This window comes from Serpula lacrymans, assembly GCF_000218685.1.
Source record: "Serpula lacrymans var. lacrymans S7.9 unplaced genomic scaffold SERLAscaffold_1, whole genome shotgun sequence".
NCBI classification, from domain to species: Eukaryota; Fungi; Basidiomycota; class Agaricomycetes; order Boletales; family Serpulaceae; genus Serpula; species Serpula lacrymans.
In genome coordinates, this window is record NW_006763290.1 from 1,758,126 (window position 1) to 1,778,799 (window position 20,674).

The following is a 20,674-nucleotide window of genomic DNA, read 5'->3' on the forward strand; positions in this document are numbered from 1 at the left end:
TCCTCTATGCCAGTGTTACTGGCCTTTCCACTCGACATTTGGGTGAACGGTTCCAAAGGTCAAACAATATAATTTCAAAGTAAGTACATATTTTCCTTGTTCTGTAGTTTACTAATAAAATTATAGGTATTTTAAACAAATGCTCATTGCATTCTCATCGCGGCCAATCTACACTACATTCATTTGACTACCCCATGTGACTAACCCTGTCCCTCCTGAGATCAAAGACAATCAGAAGTTATACCCGTATTTCAAGGATGCACTTGGTGCAATCAACGGCACACACATTGCATGTACACCAGCAAGTGAGGACCGGTATCTTTCTGTCAACCGCAAAGGAGGGGTCTCGCAAAACTGCCTTGCATGTTGCTTGTTTGACTTACGCTTCTTCTACATGCTGGCAGGTTAGGAGGGGTCAACAGGGGATGCACTTCTGTTTGATGAAGCACGTCGACAGGATCTTTGCATCCCTTCGGGGAAGTATTATTTAGCTGATGCTGGGTTTGGTTTGTGCAAGGAGCTGCTGGTCCCTTATTGTGGAGAGCAATATCACCTTGCTGAGTGGGGCCGTGTTCAAACAAGGTATGATAGTCGTTTTGTAATTATAATATAATATTTATCTTATATCTAGGCCTGTGAATGAGAGAGAACTATTCAACTTACGCCATGCACAAGCTCAAAACGTTGTTGAGAGAATTTTTGGCGTCCTCAAGCGATGTTTCAAGCTTCTCTCATCATCCCCTGAATACAGCATGGAGATCCAAGCCTGCATTCCTCCAGCTCTTTCCATGATCCACAACTTCATTCGGATCTACGATCCTGACGAGCTTCAAGGCCTCATTCCAAACGACCTCGAGTACGAACCAAATAATGGTAGCTATGGCACCCTAGCCACTGGTTCTATCAGCAATAGGGATAAACTACTGGAAAATCAGCTCTGTGCAAGAATTGCGAGGGATATATGGGTTGATTATATCCGTGAGTTGCAAGAAAGGGGTGATCTGTATGTTTTGCAGTTGAATACTTTGGCCGAGAACCATCTTACCGCAGACTAAGCTGTTTTTTATGTTGTGAAATGAATAAATACAAGCATTGTTTGGTTTCATTCATGGCATACTAACGTACATCAAGCTAAAGTTACATTTTACATAGCTAATTATTCAAGACATGTCTCAACCCAAGTCTTACGGAGATCACCATCATCCTGCAAGTCAAGGAAGTCGTCAATGAGGTTGGGATTCAAACGGAACATGTCCATCAATGTTACCACCTGTTTCTTACTCAGGTAGGTCTCCTTTTGCAAGAAACGGTTAGCAATGCTCCTTAATGGGAGGGGAGGGAGCTGCATGATGGCTGTAGATGATGCAGATGGTACAAGGGAAGCAGTATTTTGCGAGGCAGGTTGAGATCTGGCACTGAGGTTGTCGACCGATGCGGCAAGGCGGCCATTGATAACATTGGCTGAGCTCATGTTATCATTAAATCTCAACATCTCCTCTCTCATCCCATTGAAGATCGAGAGGCCTGACAAACGGGCACTCTTTGAAGAGCGGGACAGAGTGATTGATGGGGTCCCTGTTGTACCATCAACAGCAAATGACTTGCGCTTGGTAGGCGACATAGATGGTGACACGGATGGGCATGCAACTGAAGACGGTACAGATTGTATGGATGGGGGCACAGCTGAAGAAGTTGTAGCAATAAAATTGACCACAGCGCTGGTCTTAGACGAAGATGTTTGGTCACAGGCTAAGGTATGATTGCTAGTACCTTCATGCATCTCAATATTGTCGTCTACATCATCATCAGGCCCATCTAATTCATCCCCTCCCCCTTCTCCCCCTTCTTCCCCTTCTGTGACGTCCATATTACCAGTAACCTCCTCTTCAGCATGGAATGCATGTGTACCTTTGCCTTTACTAGGCATAATATCCTGCATGCCCCCGTAGAAGGCCCACCCATTTTCCGCATAGTGTCAATAGTTCTTTTTAGGGTTTTTCTAGTCCTCGGTAAGTTTACGTTATCTGGTTGCATAGTTGGGCACTTACTTCAATCAAGGCATCCCAGACAGCCTTGTTGGTCTCGTCAATGTGGTTCTTGTTTTGAGGAGCAAACCCAACACCAGATAGAGTTGTCAGGGTCCACACACGATTGAATTCGGTCTTGAGCTGTCTATACGCTGAGCAAGTTGAATCCCCCCGTATAAATTTTGTACGTACATTCTTCCATTTACGTCCAATGCTTGCAGCATTCTTCGGTGCACCTGCCTTCATTGTTAATGCAAGTTGTGGTATGAGATTGGTCCAGAAAGCAGGCTTGAACTGGTGCCCTTTCCCCCTGCCTCCTTGCCCTCCTTCTTGACATATTCAATGAGGGCAAACATATCTTGATCCGACCAAACTGCACGATCATTGCCTTTCTCCCGATCAGCACCTGTAACCATTTTTTGAGGTGATTTTTGAGGGTATGGTTGCTTGCGTCTAGCTTTTGACAAACAAGAGGAAATATGTCGACTCATTTCTACAGACTATGTACAGTTGTTGATTACAATCACTTTCGTGGTTGTAGGGTATGCCTTGTTGCACGATGGCCCTCCATCCCCTCCGCAACCCTCCGCATGCCAGCCACCATCGCGGGCATTAATAAACATTGGATCGGCATATTGGCGAGCTTGAGACCAGCGTCTTCGGCTAATCAAAAACCCTGGGCGTCTTCCTGTCCGAACTGGCTCTAAGTCTCCAAGGTTCCCGGAGCTGTTGTTAATTCTATGACTGTATGGTGACTACATGTGACTGTGTTGGACTATGCTTTGGCTGCGTGTGACTATACCTCGACTTTGTGTGACTTATCCATGACTACCCTGTGACTATCCATGACTCTATGCGACTTAGCTTTTTTACTGAGACTGACCGCAACAGCAAACAAATGTTGTGCTTTAAGGTTTCGTAAGTGTTCACCAAAATATGTTTTTTCAAACTCATTTCAGCGAACATTTTGATCCAATTAAAGTTTCCTCACTGTGAAGTGATATTAGCTATTCCTTGGCTATTCCCACGGGGGAAGGTCTGACGTCCTGAAGCATGGGAAATTTCTTTCTTGCCCACCCCTTGTTCCCACTTGTGGTCCTCTAGATCTGAGCTATAGGAGACCACAACAGCGAAATGTCTACAGAATATGAGGATGTGCTGACAAATCAGCCAGTGGTCATCGATAATGTTCGCATCACTTTTCTTCAACAAATCGAAAGCTCCAAACCATCATGCTTTTAGGGTTCAGGTACTATCAAGGCGGGTTTTGCAGGTCAAGATCATCCCAAATGTTTCTTCCCATCCTGGTTAGTCTTGTATCTTGCTCTTTTGAGAACCCATGATCTCATTACACCTACAGCGTTGGGCGACCGAAGCATGTACGCGTGATGGCAGGGGCCCTAGACGGAGAAGTATTTATTGGTCGCCGCGCCCAAGAGTTTAGAGGACTGTTGAAGATCAAATATCCCATAGAGCATGGTATCGTGACTGACTGGGATGACATGGAACGTTTATGGAGTTGGATTTACGCCGAAGAGCTCGGCACGCTGAGTGAGGAGGTAAATCTCCAGTAAATTTAGCTTGTGCGATGTGATTAATGTTTATGTATGGTAGCATCCTGTTTTACTGACAGAAGCACCTCTGAACCCGAGGTCGAATCGGGATGTAGCAGCCCAAATATTTTTCGATACTTTCAACGTTCCCGCTCTTTTCCTCTCAGTACAGGCCGTACTGTCGTTGTGAATAACTTTTTACTAGACCATCAGAAATCTACCTGTAGTAATCGTCCACTTTTACTCAGATATTCGTCAGGTCGCACAACTGGGATAGTTCTCGATTCGGGGGATGGTGTAACGCACGCTGTGCCCGTATTCGAGGGCTTCTCTATGCCACACGCAATTCGTCGCATTGACGTTGCAGGAAGGTAGGCACTGTTAATTTTTGATTTTGGTTGACTGAATAACGCTTCGAAGAGATATCACGGATTTTCTCCAGGTCCTGCTTCGCAAGTCTGGACATCGTTTGCATACGACAGCGGAACGTGAAGTCGTCAGAATCATCAAAGAAAAATTTTGCCATGTCGCCCTCAACCCAACAAAGGAGGAGAAGGAGTCTGTGAGAAAGACAGAGGATTTCAGATTGCCAGATGGGAACATTGTCCAGGTGAGTGTCACGCACTCTATGATGCAATTGTCGTTTTATCCTCAGAATAGTTAGGATCGGAACGCTTTCGTGCCCCAGAGATCTTGTTCAGTCCTGAGCTTATCGGACAAGAATATGCTGGTGTGCACCAGGTAGTCGTAGATTCGATTAATCGGGTCGATCTTGATCTACGCAAAAGTCTTTTTTCGAACATTGTTTTAAGTGGGGGCAGTACATTATGTCGAGGTGTGACTCCTTTATTATTGTCGGTGAACTACTAAATGCTGGTGCTTGAGCTAGGGTTTGGTGATCGGTTGCTCAACGAGGTCAAGAAGCTGGCTTTAAAGGATATTAAAATCAAAATATTCGCGCCACCTGAGCGCAAATACTCTACGTGGATAGGAGGATCTATTTTAGCTGGTTTGGGAACTTTTAAGAAAGTAAGTCACTTAGCATTCAGCATATTTGTCACTTATTAGTGAACATTGTAGATGTGGGTTTCAGCGGAAGAGTATCAGGAAGATCCTGACATCATACACAAAAAAATAGGGTTCTAGCCGTTTCAAATCTAAGTATATTAGGTAGAGCCCATAGTACTGCACGATGATAGAAAAAATACTGTGATGTTCCTGGTACCATAGCGAGGTCTCACAATTCAACACTAGAAATGGCACCATTCAGTTGTTCCAACCATCTATGTTTCCACTCTGCCACATTTAATGTTCTTGTCAGATGCCTTATCACCCACATCTTGAATCACAGTTCTCCGCAGCATAAGATGTGTGCCTTGAAAATTTTCATTGTGTGCAAGAACAACTAAATGTGGCCCTTCAGCATAACATGCCTGATTAGTGCCTATTGAACAAATACCCAGCTTGCTGCTACAAACTTTAAGATGAGCAACCACTTGAATTTGACTGGCTTGTCTCAATTGATGGCAACAATAGCTTGAAATGGTGAAAGTCCTCTATATATAGCTTAACTCATAGAAATGATCCATGTAAAGCTTGCATAGATTATTTGCATTATTTAATGTATACAACACTTTTCTGGCAGACAAATGAGAACAATCATGATGGCCAATGGCAAACATATTGCATATAGTTGCGTTGAGCGATGGAGAAACACTGGGCAAGAGCAACATAAGAAGATGATTGGAGACCAGCATTATTATTGCCACTTGTTGTCACTGATTTGTATTCCTTGTCTGTGATATAATTGAGAGTGGTGAACTGTAAGAACTTCTTCTGTCTCAAAATGGGAAAACAAACAATGCTGACTAATTTCCTGAGTAATAGTTCCATTGGGCCTTGTGTATGAGCTTTGAACCTTTGAATGATAGTTGGCGGTCGAGCAAATCTCCTGCTGAAACAATGCAACAAGCAACAAAAGCTCCAGCAAAACCTTGACAAGGCATGGAAGCAGATTGATGAGATGACAGCTAAAATAGCATAAGACAATAGCAAGTCTATCAGCTACATCAAAAAAAAACTGTATCTGGGCCATACAAGGTTACAGCATTAACATAACAAAGTGAGTGTATGGAATACATTCTGTTAGAAGAAAAACCAGGAAGTTGATAAAGAGAACAGTGACTAATCCCCATATCTTATGTGGTCATCTTCTTACCTCTTGTTTAACAGTAGTTAAAGGCCCTGAGCCCTCCAAAAACTCATAAGTAACCACCATACCAAATATCATAATCTATCAAAGGACAAAAAGGAAGAGATTGTCAGTGAATAGTCTAAGTATTGTGAAATAAGAATAACTGATCTTTGTACATCAACAAGAGCAAGAATGACAGATGTGACAGACACATTTAAAGCAGTTGAAAAGGAGGTTTGTCCTGGATAAAATAGCTTAATCACCATTGTTGTTGATTAATATGAATTTAGCTCACCAGTTTACAATTTTGCACAGGTGCAAAGTCTATGCGTTATACAACAAGAGGTTCAACAGAACTACCTCTTCAAGGAATTGCATTCAATACAAAAAGAGTAGAGAACTTTATGTTATCTGCTGTGAACATTGATCATCAATACTTGATTAGTAAGATGGAAGGTTTTTCTGTGCAGGGAATGCAAGGTAAGATCTACCTGTTATTTATCCTATTCATTCCTACCATTTTCACAGGTGCAGCAAAAAACCATCAGCAATGAGTGTTAGAAATTTGGTCAAAAATTCATAATAAATCAGCAACTAAGTGAGTTAAATATGACAAACATCCATAATGGATCTCATACCTTCTATAGGAATTATTACTGATGACCCAACTGCAAAAATGCAGTAGAATATTATTGAAGGCTGGCCTGAATGCATCCCTTTTGCCAATCTCAGTGAAATATCAAATGGTCTTCCAGATTTGGAAATGATTTTGCATAATTGGAATCTGGCTAGAGACAACTTAAAGAGAGCGAGTATCAGCAAATGTCCGAAGAAAACATTGAAAGACTTAACAGTGGAGAAATAAAAGGGCCAGGTCATTGCAAGCAATCTGACAAAGGCACCAAGCGGAAATAGACACAGAATGGCCCAAAGGTTTCCTCTAGAAAAAAATATAAGAGCACTGAGGTTATTAACAGTGACACAGAGAGTAGCTCAGCTGATTCTGGTGCTGCTGACAATGCACAGGGAACTACACCAGCTGACAACACTATGCCCCCAAGAGTTGTGGTGATTGCCAAACACTGCACATTGGGCCCTAAAAGAACTGAGGTATTATAACATGAAAATTCTGAATAATACCAGAATAATATCAAAAAAACCTTGTAGGATTATTACAGTTTTAATTCTAATAATACCAAAATAATAAGCAAATAATACAAAGGATAATAACACAATAATATCATCATCATTTTTCTTTCCTTATTAGGTATGACCTTGTAGTACAGCAACACGAAAGATTTCATTATAACTACATGTACAGCTATGATAGCCTATATGGTTATTTCTCCCATCTACAAATATCAGCACTCCCACTCCTAGACTAAATAAAACAGGTGCATGCCCCGAGGAAGACTGAAAAAAGCACTGGGTGTAAGCATGAGGACAGCTTCACAAACCAAAAGAACTTGAAAAGTGATGACATATTGAAGACTCAGACCGAACAGGGCAAAAGTGGCAAAAAGGGACTTTTTTAAAGATTATAATTCACAAGAGGAGATTGATCGACCATGATGAAGATGTCCAGGCTAAACGCAATTGCACAGAAGTGTCTGAGTCAGCTCAAAAAGACCAGCAAGACAAGAGCTATTCATACCATCATTCTAAGTTGATGAGGCTGTTGCAAGGACTGAGAGGGCCTCAAAAATAAAACCATTCAGTTAATAATGACCAGCAAATGGACCAACCAAACTCACCAGGCTTGGAATATGTTGAAGAGAGTGCCGTAATCAACAGGATTCTAGCCCCATACAAGCCAATACATTGGCTATATGCTCATTCAGCAATTCATTCTTGTTTACCCACAAGTCTTATTTTGGGCTACCTTAGTTCATCGGCTGTGACATGTCTCTGAAAGAATTTGATGAGCTGCCAGAGTCAACAATCAGGGGCTTTGGAGCACGTTGAAGACACCAGAGATACTGCCCAGACGTTGATGGGCTAGATATGAGTAAAAATGATATTGGTGATTTTGTCGGATGGGACTGATGACGATGCGGTGGTTGAACTTAGAAAAGCGCACTTAGAGAGATTTAGAAATGTCTTGTATTTTAAGTACCAGCTAGCTAGTATGATATTGATGATCAACTCACAGCATCAAAGTCAAAATGCCAAAATAAAAGGGTGGTATTACCTGAAATAGAACATTACCCAAGCACTATTCGCATATTATTTAGGATTTCACCAGAAAAATACAAGTTGATATTTTACTCGAAAGTGCAGTGAAAGACCTCGCATAAAGGGATAGGAAGTACTTTGGAGGATGATCAGGAGACGACAAGTCACAACCGTTACATCGTGGGACAACCCAGAAATGCCAAGCTTTTTTCTGGATGGTCCTGCGTGATAAGTCTGCTCACAACCACTATTATCATCATGTCTCTCGTCCATGGCTATTGTTCTGATGAGGATGAAGATCTGTTCAGAAGGAACAGTGACACATTTAGTTTATCTGCTTTACCAGCTCCCAAGAAGATCCGAATTGATGTACAGGACCCCATTTCCGCCATGGTACAACCTGCCCCATCTATTCTTACGGAAGTGAGTTTAGACCATTACTTTCCGCTGGGAGCGTTATTCAAAGAGGCCCCAAATTTCCGTCCTTCAGGACCTTTCAAACCAGTCCTCGCTGGCCACACGACCTACCGATACTCAAATGAATATAAACATACCCTACGTCGACATGATGCGACCACTGCAAGGACCTGACAACCCATTCAGCGATCGCACTCCCTTTGCTAACCAAAATGCACTCGCGGGGCATGTTGAAGAGCAGTCTATGACAGATCACGCGTTTCGTGCCCAGCATCTTACCTATTCCATCCTCGGTTACTCCGCCAATCCGTCTGTCGACCCTACAGCTCCGCCTGTTTTGGGTCATATCGAAAAAGCACGCGGAAATTGTTTTGCAACTATAGATACTCTCAGGGCGACCAACGCAGAAAAAAAGTTAGTTAAGAGGAAGAGAAAAAACAAAGGGGACCTAGAGGTTGTCGATGGAGAGGGCTCTTATGCCGGGCCATGGGCGGCATGGGAAGGGGATGAAGTGGAGGGTTTTTCGCCTGACGTTGATTGTGAACAAGTAGCAAATGATGAAAAAGAAGAGGAAGAACCAGAGCTAGAAGTTAGGAAGAAAAGATCGCAGCCAAAGCGCGGTGCTGTGGGACAGGAGACCACCATATTTCACGGAAAGTCAACGACCGACTATCAAGGACGAACATATATGCATCCTCCCCTTTCAGACGCACCACACCTACTATCAGAACCTGGTTCACAGGACACATTCTTACCCAAATACTGTGTTCACACGTGGACGGGCCATACACAAGGCGTCTCAGTAATACGTTCTTTTCCCAATACTGGGCACCTTCTACTGAGTGGGTCCATGGACACTAAAATTAAGGTGGTGTCATAAATTCAAACCTCGAAGTTAGAACCACTAATCATTGTTAGTTACAGCTTTGGGACGTCTACACTCACGGGAACTGTCTCAGAACTTTCCATGGTCACGTCCAGGCCGTCAAGGATATAACTTTCTCCAATGATGGCCGGAAATTTCTGTCTTGTGGATACGATCGTCAAATGAAACTGTGGGATACCGAGACTGGCCAATGTCTGAAGCGTTTCAGTAATGGCAAAACACCATATGTTGTGCGCTTCCACCCAGGGGAAGAAAAACAAAATATCTTCCTCGCTGGTATGTCGGACAAAAAGATAATCCAGGCACGTTTGTTACTGTTTCCCAAAGGATGCAATCCATTGACTCGATCACCCCTAGTACGACATACATTCCGGTGAAATTACACAAGAGTATGACCAGCATCTTGGGCCCGTCAACACAATCACATTTGTGGATGACAATCGCCGGTTTGTAACGACTTCCGATGATAAAACTATCCGGGCATGGGATTTTGATATCCCAGTGGTAATAAAGTACATTGCGGAGCCTCATATGCACTCTATGCCCGCCGTGACATTACACCCATCTAGTATGTTAATCCTTTTGGTCGATGCTTGAAGCGTTTCATGACGTGTTTCCCAGAGAAGTACTTTGCTGCGCAATCATTAGACAACCAGATTCTGATTTATAGCACTGATAATTTCCGCCAAAATCGGAAGAAAAGATTTGCAGGACATTCCGTCGCCGGCTATGCTTGCCAGGTTGGGTTTTCCCCTGATGGGAAGTGGATCAGTAGTGGGGATGGTGAGGGGAACGTCGTGTTTTGGGATTGGAAGACCGGAAGGATCAAATCCCGGCTCAAGGCGCACTCAAAGGTTGTCATTGCACATGAATGGCTTCCGCATGAGACGGCGAGTTTTTTTACATTAGTCAATGCCACTTTGCGCTGATGAAAACCGTTCAACTAGTCTAAAGTAATAACAGCTTCATGGGACGGTCTTATCAAACTATGGGTATGTTAATGACAACTTTGGTCCAACTCAAAACTGACACGATATTGATACAAGGATTGAAATGAATTATCCATTAAACAGGCCTGATCCACAATGGACGCCATCACGTGACGAAAAACATTAACACCGTGACAAACCAAATACTTGCCACCTTCTATTCGAATTATCTAGACTTTTTGTTTGCCAGAAAAGCTGGGTGTAGTAACTATAAGTAGATTGCTGCAAGCGTGTAAAAGGACGGTCTAGTACCTCTAAATGCAAGACTCCATCTAATAATATTGTAGGTAATATAGAGTAACAACGACCACGGACAAAGAAATCCCTACATCTTGCACATCCTCCACATGGGGCCCAGACATATTGACGGCACAGTGTAAGCTGGTTGAAATGTGTCTCGTCTGCAAGAACCAGTTGTTCTGGGAGATGTGCTCCCAAATAAGGATCTTGAATAAAGCATGGTCATCCTCATCTTGTTCACTGGCAGGGCAAGTGATCTATGATAGAAATCTGTCAGAAAGTGCACAATATATAAACAGATCACTTACTTTCTTCATGGTGAATTGTCGCCTCTTCAAGGTCCTGAGAATTGCCACAGCTGATACCTCAGTGCCACATACCTCCCTAAGTTGCTCCTGTAACTCTGAGAGGATCATATCAGGCTGTCTTTCAATGCAGCCTTCAAGGAACTAATCAAAAACTTGATTTATCAGCATATTAGAAGATTAAAAGAAAAAACTTATACTTGCTTCCAAGCCATCAAGGGCATGAGGCCATCCTTGACAAGCTGGTTGGTGTCCACTTCACCAGTGTCCCAAAAGGTCTTCTGGATGCACCTGATGGTCCGTTGACTGATTCCTAGGTAACTGCTAACATGTCTGTCCAAGAGGCCATGAATGCAAGACAATTTGTACGCTAGTATCTTCTGCTCCTTAGAAATATGGCGCCGCATGCTGGTTGAGGGTTGACTAGTCTCTCCCAGACACTTTGGGTTCTTCCCAAAAATATACACTCCGCTGAAGTCTGCCTGCACGCTAACTTATTGGATAGGTCTATTATTATAAAATCAGCTGTAAATACTAATCAAAATTCCATCATTATTAAAAAAAAGCAGTCAGAATATTTAATTTAGTTAATGTAAAATCACTTTAAATTGTTTAAAATTTGACGGAAAGGTTTCTAGCTCTACAAAACTTAATATTTTAAGGAATATAACTGCAAAACCAAAATATTTTATTTTCTATCTTATTTTCTGATATTGGAAAAATAGATATTTTAATAGCCGTTCAAGGAAAGGCCAAAATAAGATATTTTGAGACACTTGAAATACATTGCCCACTCATTGCCCAATCATCGGCCAACATGTTGTAGTAATAAGACTACCAAGTGATGATATGAGCCATCACTGAGTGCACATTGGCTGATTGTGGCTGACAACAACTATACATGGCACATTTCTTGATGCAATGGTTTGGGAGCTTCAGACTCGGAGAGTATGTCCTTTGGAGATGCCGGAGTTCTGTCTTCTGGTACGGATATGACACAGATGATGACCTGGAAGCATTAGAGGAAAAGATGGACACATTCCGTATAAAATGTGCAAAAATGAAACAACTTATCATAAACTTCATTACCAATTCTATGCTAGACCAGCTGAAAGCCACATTGAAAACAACCGAGCCACATCTGATGTGGAAAAAACTCTGCAAGATGTTTGAAGACAAAAGCGACATGTCACAGCTTGATCTGTGGCGAAAGCTAATGTGTATAGAAGTCACAGATGAAGATGACATGGATGACCACATAAATGGATTGCTAAGGCTCAGATCTGAGCTAGCAGGAATGGGCGGCTCCATTGGAGACCCCCAATTCAATGCTATGCTGATGTCTTCATTACCTGATTCATACCGACTCATGCTATCAGCAATAATGGCTGATGCACTATAAGCCAAAACCGTCCTCAGCCCAGAGGACATAATTACACACATCCTTGAAGAGGTTGACCACCAAAAGACCAGAGCCTCTCAGCAGGACAATAACACTGCACTATCAGCTAAAACTAGAAACTACAAAGGTCAGAAAGATGAGTCACAAGCCATAGCAAATGGTGAGTGGTTTAAGTGTGGAAATATCAGACATCTAGCCAAAGATTGCTGACATTATGAGCAATCAGGCCAGTGGAAAGATAGTCCTAAAGAAAGAAAGTCGGATGATGGAAACAGACACTCGTCCAAGTCATCCAAAGGTAGAGCACAAGCTAAGGCTGCGGAAACATAATCTTTATCTGATAATACCAACAACGGCAACAATCTATATGCTCTGAAAGCATCAATATCTGATTGTAATAAAAAGCAAAACAATCAACTCACTACTGAAGGGCCTGCCACCATAGACTCAAGCGCAAACCACTACTTCTCTCCTTTCAAGAACCAATTCATTACTTTTTCTCCATGCAACACAAAATTGATAGAGATAGCAGGAGGATCACCATTAAAAGCCGCTGGAAAGGGTGACCTGCTAGTGAGACTACCTAATGGTAAAAGGCATACATTATTACTCTTAAGGAACATAATCTACGCACCGGATATGTCAACAACTTTCATATCCACGAGCAAGATCAACAAAGTAGGCTATGCAGTACACTTTGAAAAGGGGAATTGCAGAATACTGTCTCTAAGTTCCAAGAGACAGACAATATCAAACAGGACCTATACCAGGTAGACAACACATCTCCACCCTAAAATGCAATAATCCGAGCCAAACCTATAGCACTAAAAACCAAAATGAATATCAATGAGTTACATAGAGCAATGAGACACTTCTCACACAAAGGCTTGGGGAAGCTCATTGGTTTGGATATAGCTATAGGATTGACACTCAATACCTCCGTTGAGAAGGAATTCTGTGAACCGTGCATGAAGGCCATGTCTAACACAAAACCATTCCCTCAGGAATTCTTGAACTGCGCTAAATCATATGGATACATACAGATCTATGGGGACCAGCATCAGTGGAAGATATATCAGGAAAGCAATACCTGCTTACCTTCACAGACAACTATTCCCGTGAAGTCCACATATGATTCCTACCTACAAAAGACAAGGTCTTCCTTGAATACAAAAGATTTGAGGCTCTGCTGTTGAACCAAAACAACAGGACATCTATAAAGGTCTTGAGATCTGATAGAGGAGGGGAATACATGAGTATTTCTTTCAGCAAGCATTCAAAAGAGAAGGTTATTAGCATTACCAAATACAGGGTAGCCGGGGGTAGGTATTTCTCCTATTGTAAATTTTCTGATGTATTTACGCCAATAACAGACAATGCTGTCTTGCAATTCATTTGCGTTACAATAATTCCATATGGGATTAAGTTGGGATTTCAAAACTACAAGCGGGTTGTGCTCAAGGTTGTCCTTCTCCGTTGATATCAGACAAGAGTTCCAACACTTGAAGAGAACTTACTGTACAGGATTCCCCCCAGCAAAATAGCACCACAGAACATCTAAATCACACTATAGTGGAATATGCTCGAGCCATGCTAATGACAGCAAAACTCCCAAAATCTTTATGGGGCGAGGCAATGAAGCATCTGGTCTGGATTAAAAACTGTGCACCAACCAGATGCCTTGATGGAAAAATGCCCTATGAAATGGTCAGCAGACAAAAAAAAGATCTATATGGACTATGCAAATTTGGTGCCATAGTCTATGTCAAGGACCTTTCGGCAGGGAAACTTGATTTGCAAGCTAAAAAGGGATATGTGTTGGATACAACTCCAAAACCAAGGGATATTGTATATACTGGCCTGATAAAAGAAAGGTATCTGTTGAGCGCAATGTAACCTTTGAACAACAACAAAACTCACCACAATACCATCAATTCAGACAAAAGTCCTACCAATGTCTCTTCACAATCCCATGCTGAAACAGCACCTGAAAAAATAAAGGCTGCCAGCAATGACCTCCAAGATGATTCAGAGACAGAAAACTTACCAGACACGTCACCGCCTGATGATGGGAAGAGAGACAAGCCTGTTTGTACAACCACCATCAAACTGCAGGGATATTACTGAGCCCTAAATGACGGCAGACCCATTGCCGCTAACACTGCCAACTTACATGATGACAACTACATGTCAGATGACAATGCACTTGAAGCGGCCATGCTTGCACACACGCTAGATGGTGATAGCCCGCCCATAAGACAGGCTTTAGCGAGTCCTGAAAGAGACAGGTGGTTAGAAACAATAGATGATAGAATAAAACAACTGAGGAAATTACATACCTGGGACCTTGTGGCACCTCCAGATGGTGTTAACATCATAAGAAGTCACTTCGTGACCAAAATCAAACACAATGAAAGGGGAGCAATTTCTAAATACAAGGTCAGACTCATAACAGATGGACACAAACAGAAGTACGGTATTGACTATACCAAAATGTACTCCGCTGTTGCATAACTAGCATTGCATCAAGCCATCCTTGCCTATGCTGCCTCACTGAACTGGGAAATTGACCAAGTGGACGTTAAAAGTGCATACCTCAATTCTGAGCTTGAAGAGGACATCTTCATGAAGCTACCGCCCAAACTACTAAGACCTGGTGAAGAGAACTTAGTAGCAAAACTCAGGAAAGGGATATACGGCCTAAAACAAGCCGGAGCAGGATGATACAGAAAACGGAACAACACAATCCTACAACTAGGCTTCAAACAGTCAGAATATGATCACGCAATATTTTTCACATGGATACCAACTGAAGAAATCATTGTAGGCATCTTAATAGATGATATGGCTGTTGCATTGAAATCCAGAGCTGCTATAGACAGTTTCAAACAAGGTCTTTAAGATGAGTATGGCATAATTGACCTTCGACCAATTTGATGGCTGCTGGGGTTTGAAATAAAGAGAAACCAACCTAACCGCACATTACAGCTGGGATAAAAGGCATACACTCAATCAATAATCAATGCCTTTGGCCTAACAGACACAAAAACCTCCTCAACCCCCCTGGAACCCAGTGCCACACTCTCAAGAGATCAGATGCCAATGTCTATTGATGATAAAGAAGATATGTGTAATGTACCATACAGAGAAGCAATAGGAAAGCTGATGTACTTGGCGCTTGGAATGAGACCAGACATTATCTTTGCAGTGTTGCTTGTCTCGCAATTCTCTCAAAACCTCAGATGCTCACACTGGAAAGCAGTCAAACAGATCATCAGATACGTTAAAACTACACTGGACTATCAACTCACCTGGGAGGGGGGTGATACAAGGGCCTTTTTGCTTATTCAGATAGTGATTGGGCATTTCAGCCCCATTGTCACTCCATGTCTGGGCTGATCACCTTCTATTGTGGTACCATAATTTCTTGGAACTCCAAAAAGCAACCTATTGGTATCTCTCCCATGGTCAAATATGTACGTAACACCTCATAGGGTGACACTGAAATCCACAGTTTTTCTGCTGGTGACCCCTAGAGGCACAATCAATTTCCATGACCCCTCAACCTTGTACCCCCAGGGGTTCCCTGATCCCTCCCAATTCTCCTCGCACCCTGACCCCCGCTCCGGATTTTCCAATGGCCGCTTCTGCTGAGCTACCACGCATTGAGCCAGAGAACCAGAGAATGAGGATGCTGAGGGCCTCACTCTGGCCCAGGCAATTACCTTGTTTTCTAGACCCTCCAGACATAACCCTGACTCCGGTTCCACACATGCTAAGATTTGACAGGCAAACACTTTTGATGGCTCCAATCCCAGGAAGCTTTACTCCTTTATTGTGCAGTGCCAACTGAACTTTAATGACCATCCGCTGTCATACATGAAAAATGTTTCATGTATGGACATGGCATTCCACGACATATTGTACCCCGCAAAAAGTACCTCATCTTAAAGCACACATTCCAAAGTACTATGTCACAAAGTTTTATATCTTGATGACCGCTAGTTTTGGAGATATGAGCCAAACAAGAATGCTTGTATCACACTTACTGTCAGCCACTGGCAGCCACACTGAAATCTGACCACATGGCTTGCACATGGTCAGTTTCTGAAAAGGGAAAGTAAATTCCCCATGACATAATCTGCCTTTTTCTCAACAACCACTTCACCAATCACTCCGGTTTTTATAGAGTAGGTGATACTTTCACGCCCCTATCAGTCTGGATACTTTAGGAGGGCTTCCAAATAAGGAAATTCTCCGAAATTCTTGTTTTACTGTGGAGAAGGCTGAATTGGCATTTGTTTCTTATAAATAGAACACTGTGCCTGACTGAGTCATATTTTGCTCCACATTTTCAAATTACTTTTCTATTCTTAGTCTCAAAAAGGCCACTCTAGAATCATCTAGACAATAGATGATTCTGGCCTTTTGAATTTCCATTAGATATTTTGGTACTATCATTTGTAATTACCAACTAGGAAGGAGCCCTTATAGCCAAAAGGTATATAAGGAGGCCAACTTTCCACCTAATAAAAAAAAAGCTTTTACTTACAAGCAGTCCCCACATAAGTGGACAACCACTCAGAAGTCAACTAGCTTTAGCCTAGGAAGCATACAAAAGGTATTGCCCATCCTAGGAAGCTTAGTCATCAAGTCATGTCTGTCACAAACAATAGTAGTCCAAGTATGATTACAGTTTGTGATTGTTTATTATTTGCCACAAGTAGCTCTAGTATCCTATAGTTCATCTCAAACTTATATCAGTCATCTATTGATTTGGTGTAAGCTCATCTGCAGTCATTCACTGAAGCATAGCCAAGTATTGCTTCACCCTTCTATCGGCCATCAGCATATTATAGTTTGTTCTTTATCAAGTGTAGGACACTATTATCCTTGTCCTATCAGTCTCTCAACAAGCAAGGACTATCGTTGTCACACCTATATCTTGAAGCCAGTCAAGTAACACTTCACACTCATACGTACACTCATATGTATATCCACATACTACTACTTGTTTTTTATATCACCAAGGACATATCTACTATTGTCATATTAGTCTTCCAGAGCACGAGGACTATTAACAAACTCACAACAAAAAGGATAATTAACTTCCACCCCACGAACAAACTAGGTTATTACCCGTTGTCCAGCTTAGGTTGTAAAATTCTGGTGGCCCTAGGATAAAGAAGCTTTGGTGGCTATCCCATACCAAACACTTTATCAACAAGACACCGTGCACATTCTATACTGACTGGGCTAAAATCAACTATATTATCTCCTTCATTAAGAGAATGGCATTGGATTGGTTAAAACCTGACATCCTGACCCCAGACAATCTCATCACTATGGCCATCTGGATAGACAGTTACTGTGAGTTCCTCTCTGAACTCTGCTCCAATTTTGGGCCTCAAAACCCCACCAGAGATGCGGAGTCCCAGATCAAACACGTCCAGATGCACCAGAACCAACATCTAAACTTGGTTCTCCAATGGGTAGGAGTCCCAGTCTGGTGGTGCATTTAGCACTGGTTTTTTGTAATTGAGTACGGCATTTTTCAATTTGTTAGCTTGTTTGTATAAGTTATCTTTAACTTTTCAACTCACAAGCCAACGGGATTTTCGGATAAATGGAAGCTTCATAATATTGGCTATCACATGTTGATCAGAGGCGTCAAGCATGGGCCCATCTTCCGCCAGCTGAAGCACAGGTTGTTCACCAACCGGGGAGCCCTCTTGAGCATCAACCAAGTGGCAAACTTCCTGTCCGTGCCGGACTAACAATGATTGGCATGCTATTAGCATTACCAAATCATGGTCATTACCAAATACAGGGTAGCCGGGGGTAGGTATTTCTCCTATTGTAAATTTTCTGACGTATTTACGCCAATAACAGACAATGCTGTCTTGCAATTCATTTGCGTTACAATAATTCCATATGGGATTAAGTTGGGATTTCAAAACTACAAGCGGGTTGTGCTCAAGGTTGTCCTTCTCCGTTGATATCAGACAAGAGTTCCAACACTTGTTCAATTCTTTTGAATCCATCCATTTACTCAATTCTCCATCGGGATATCCACGAGCTATATAAAGATAATAGAGATCACTCATACTCTCAAGGAATGTTGCCTTTTTAGAGCATAAAGTGGCTAATCTTGATATCTTGCCAATCACGGTCCCACATTTCATGTTAAGGGGGTGATAGGAGATCCATGGAATTCTTTCAAGATAATTGTTCTGCTTTTGGTAGGGTTTCTATTGTATGTTTCCAACAGAATGTAAGTATATTTGCATATCTAAAAATACTTGCGATAAAACAAGGGTAATCCAATCAATTTCACAATCAGTGATAGTAAGTTTTTTACAGATGTCTAACACTTCTAAGATAGCTGAAAAACACCAACCCAGGTCTTCAGAAGGAGTCTCCATATCTAGTTGTATGTGTCACAAAACAAAATAAAACTCTTCCTTTGAAGGCATGTCTTCTGCAATATCCCAAGCCAATTCTTAATATAAGATATCTTTGTATTTCTCATCTATAGTCATAATGTTCTGGGGCATATACAAGATGTAGAGGAAGACTAAGTGTCCCTTACTCGTGAACACCTATTGGCTGGGGTTGAAAGACTCGGTGTTTTGACGGTTGTTTAGTATGCTCTTAAGGCCTTTCACCCATCCCCACGACCATACATACACTATCACATCTTATGCTAATCTCGTAACTTACTTATGGTAGCCAAAGCCAATACCTTTGATGTGCTTTCTCTCTTGCACACCCCTCCATGGGTAATTGTATTTCCAAACTTGGATTGGATACCAGAGTTACATTATTTCAGAAAAAAAGAGCTCTGGCCCAGGCAAGATGGTCAATTCAGTTTGGTCAACTGCTATTAGTGGCCACAGATACACCCCAAAAAGTATTCATGAAGCACAGTAATCCCTAGACAGGGACACAATGCTGAATGCCTTGTGGTGGAAAACTACAAAGGATGACTTTGACCTTGAGCCCGGATCAAAATATGGCATGGGACCTTTGTCTTGACAGAAGCACAATAAATTAGCTGAACTCCACCACAGTCTTCAAGAAAGGGTTATTAATTGGCAAAGTGTTACGATAACACATTTTTGGACTTTTAATTTCATTCTCCTCTTTAACCTTTTACTGTAGTTCTCACACTTTGTGCCATGCGGCACTTTCCCTTTTGTTCAAACTCCACTTTTTCGCGCTGCACTGCCTTTCTTTCTATTTTAGATACAAGTCTCTCACGCAGTGAAGCTGGTCACATGGGCTACACCCTCTGACATCATTAGCCACTGCCTTCATCAACTGTATAGTACATATGTACAAACAAACCTGTAGTAGTATATATACCCCAATAGATCAAGGAGACTCCTCAGCAAGTCCTCCTGTTGTATCCTCACAATTAACTTGTTGAAGCCTAAAGGGTAACCACTCCCTCATCATCATCTCTATAGTTGGTTCTAGTTGTGCGCCAGAGTAACAAACTCTTGGTTGTTGCACAAAGGAGCTGCCACCAGTTTGCAGAAGATGCCATCTCCCCTTTAGTACTGGCTTTGCAGCACTCGCTGGCTCATCTATTACATCATCTATTGACTTTCTGCGACATTGTCCTCCAAGTAGCTGAATTCCAGCGCATATACATGGATGTATATGCACATATGGAGTATGTTGAGATTGTCATCCCCCAACTATGATGACCCCTAACCACAAGCACAAGACCTGTATACTTTTACTGGATGGGGGCATTTACCATGAACCCTGACATTTGCCAAAAATATTTTGACCCTGGCATCCCTATGTGGTACATAAGGAAGGCTGAGTTTCTTTCTCATGATACAATATCAAGAACATTATTAGCCCCACTGTTCCTGCAACAATTGTCAACAAACCATTCATAGAACATAACTTCATAAAAAATTTCAGCCTCGTTCATCTCGGTCCTGGGGGAGAATTTTGGCATTTCCACTCCCGCCTGTAAGGAATCAATTTTCCTATTGCATTCCCACCATGTCATGGTTATCCAACCTATTCCCCATCACTCCTCTCACTATTGGATTAGAAGTCATGGCTGGTACTCTCTTACTTTTATCCTTCTTTGTCTTATTTTCCTTCCACACCCGTATCCTATCATACTTACAATGTAGGAGACTCCTCTCCAATCCCCGAGAAGATATCCCAATGGCATAACTCTGATCAAGAGCTGTGCTCGGGAACACTTTGGTGAGACATCAATCAGCAATACAGACTGTGACTCAGTGCCTTCCCATGGGGTCCCTGATCCACCCAATTGTACATCCCTTATCAAAGATCCTTCTCACATTATTAGTAATTATTATAGATCACACCATTCCTTCTCTTTTTTACTATTGGATAGTTATTTGGTCAGACCACTTTGTTATCCTTTCTCTTTTTGAACCAACCCTCATTATTTGCTATATAAAGAGTAGATACTCAATGTATTATTCCTG

General features: G+C 42.1%; 5 protein-coding genes across 5 annotated transcripts; 2 read left to right on the plus strand and 3 right to left on the minus strand.

Annotated features, from left to right (window-relative positions):
* Positions 1-1,497: 1,497 nt before the first annotated feature.
* On the minus strand, positions 1,498-2,424 carry SERLADRAFT_454723 (uncharacterized protein; the record flags this gene model as incomplete). The annotated part of the gene is made up of 3 exons (XM_007312238.1): positions 1,498-1,999; positions 2,049-2,168; positions 2,220-2,424. A coding segment is annotated over one exon (441 nt), but the record flags the coding sequence as incomplete, so codon positions are not given.
* A 429-nt stretch (positions 2,425-2,853) lies between these two features.
* On the plus strand, positions 2,854-4,880 carry SERLADRAFT_454729 (uncharacterized protein; the record flags this gene model as incomplete). Its single annotated transcript, XM_007312239.1, has 10 exons — positions 2,854-2,945; positions 3,010-3,215; positions 3,270-3,334; positions 3,388-3,586; positions 3,642-3,766; positions 3,829-3,951; positions 4,001-4,190; positions 4,241-4,415; positions 4,470-4,609; positions 4,661-4,880. The coding sequence occupies 9 exons, from the start codon at positions 3,162-3,164 to the stop codon at positions 4,724-4,726; spliced, it is 1,137 nt and encodes a 378-aa protein (XP_007312301.1).
* A 3,294-nt stretch (positions 4,881-8,174) lies between these two features.
* Positions 8,175-10,604, plus strand: SERLADRAFT_444346 (uncharacterized protein; the record flags this gene model as incomplete). Its single annotated transcript, XM_007312240.1, has 7 exons — positions 8,175-8,372; positions 8,440-9,234; positions 9,291-9,554; positions 9,610-9,820; positions 9,874-10,142; positions 10,200-10,244; positions 10,299-10,604. The coding sequence occupies 7 exons, from the start codon at positions 8,208-8,210 to the stop codon at positions 10,302-10,304; spliced, it is 1,755 nt and encodes a 584-aa protein (XP_007312302.1).
* A 376-nt stretch (positions 10,605-10,980) lies between these two features.
* Positions 10,981-11,193, minus strand: SERLADRAFT_375641 (uncharacterized protein; the record flags this gene model as incomplete). Its single annotated transcript, XM_007312241.1, has 1 exon — positions 10,981-11,193. One exon carries the CDS (start codon positions 11,191-11,193, stop codon positions 10,981-10,983), a length of 213 nt encoding a protein of 70 aa, XP_007312303.1.
* Positions 11,194-15,676: 4,483 nt separating this feature from the next.
* On the minus strand, positions 15,677-16,286 carry SERLADRAFT_404595 (uncharacterized protein; the record flags this gene model as incomplete). Its single annotated transcript, XM_007312242.1, has 4 exons — positions 15,677-15,843; positions 15,914-16,058; positions 16,147-16,157; positions 16,238-16,286. 4 exons carry the CDS (start codon positions 16,284-16,286, stop codon positions 15,677-15,679), a joined length of 372 nt encoding a protein of 123 aa, XP_007312304.1.
* Positions 16,287-20,674: the final 4,388 nt, after the last annotated feature.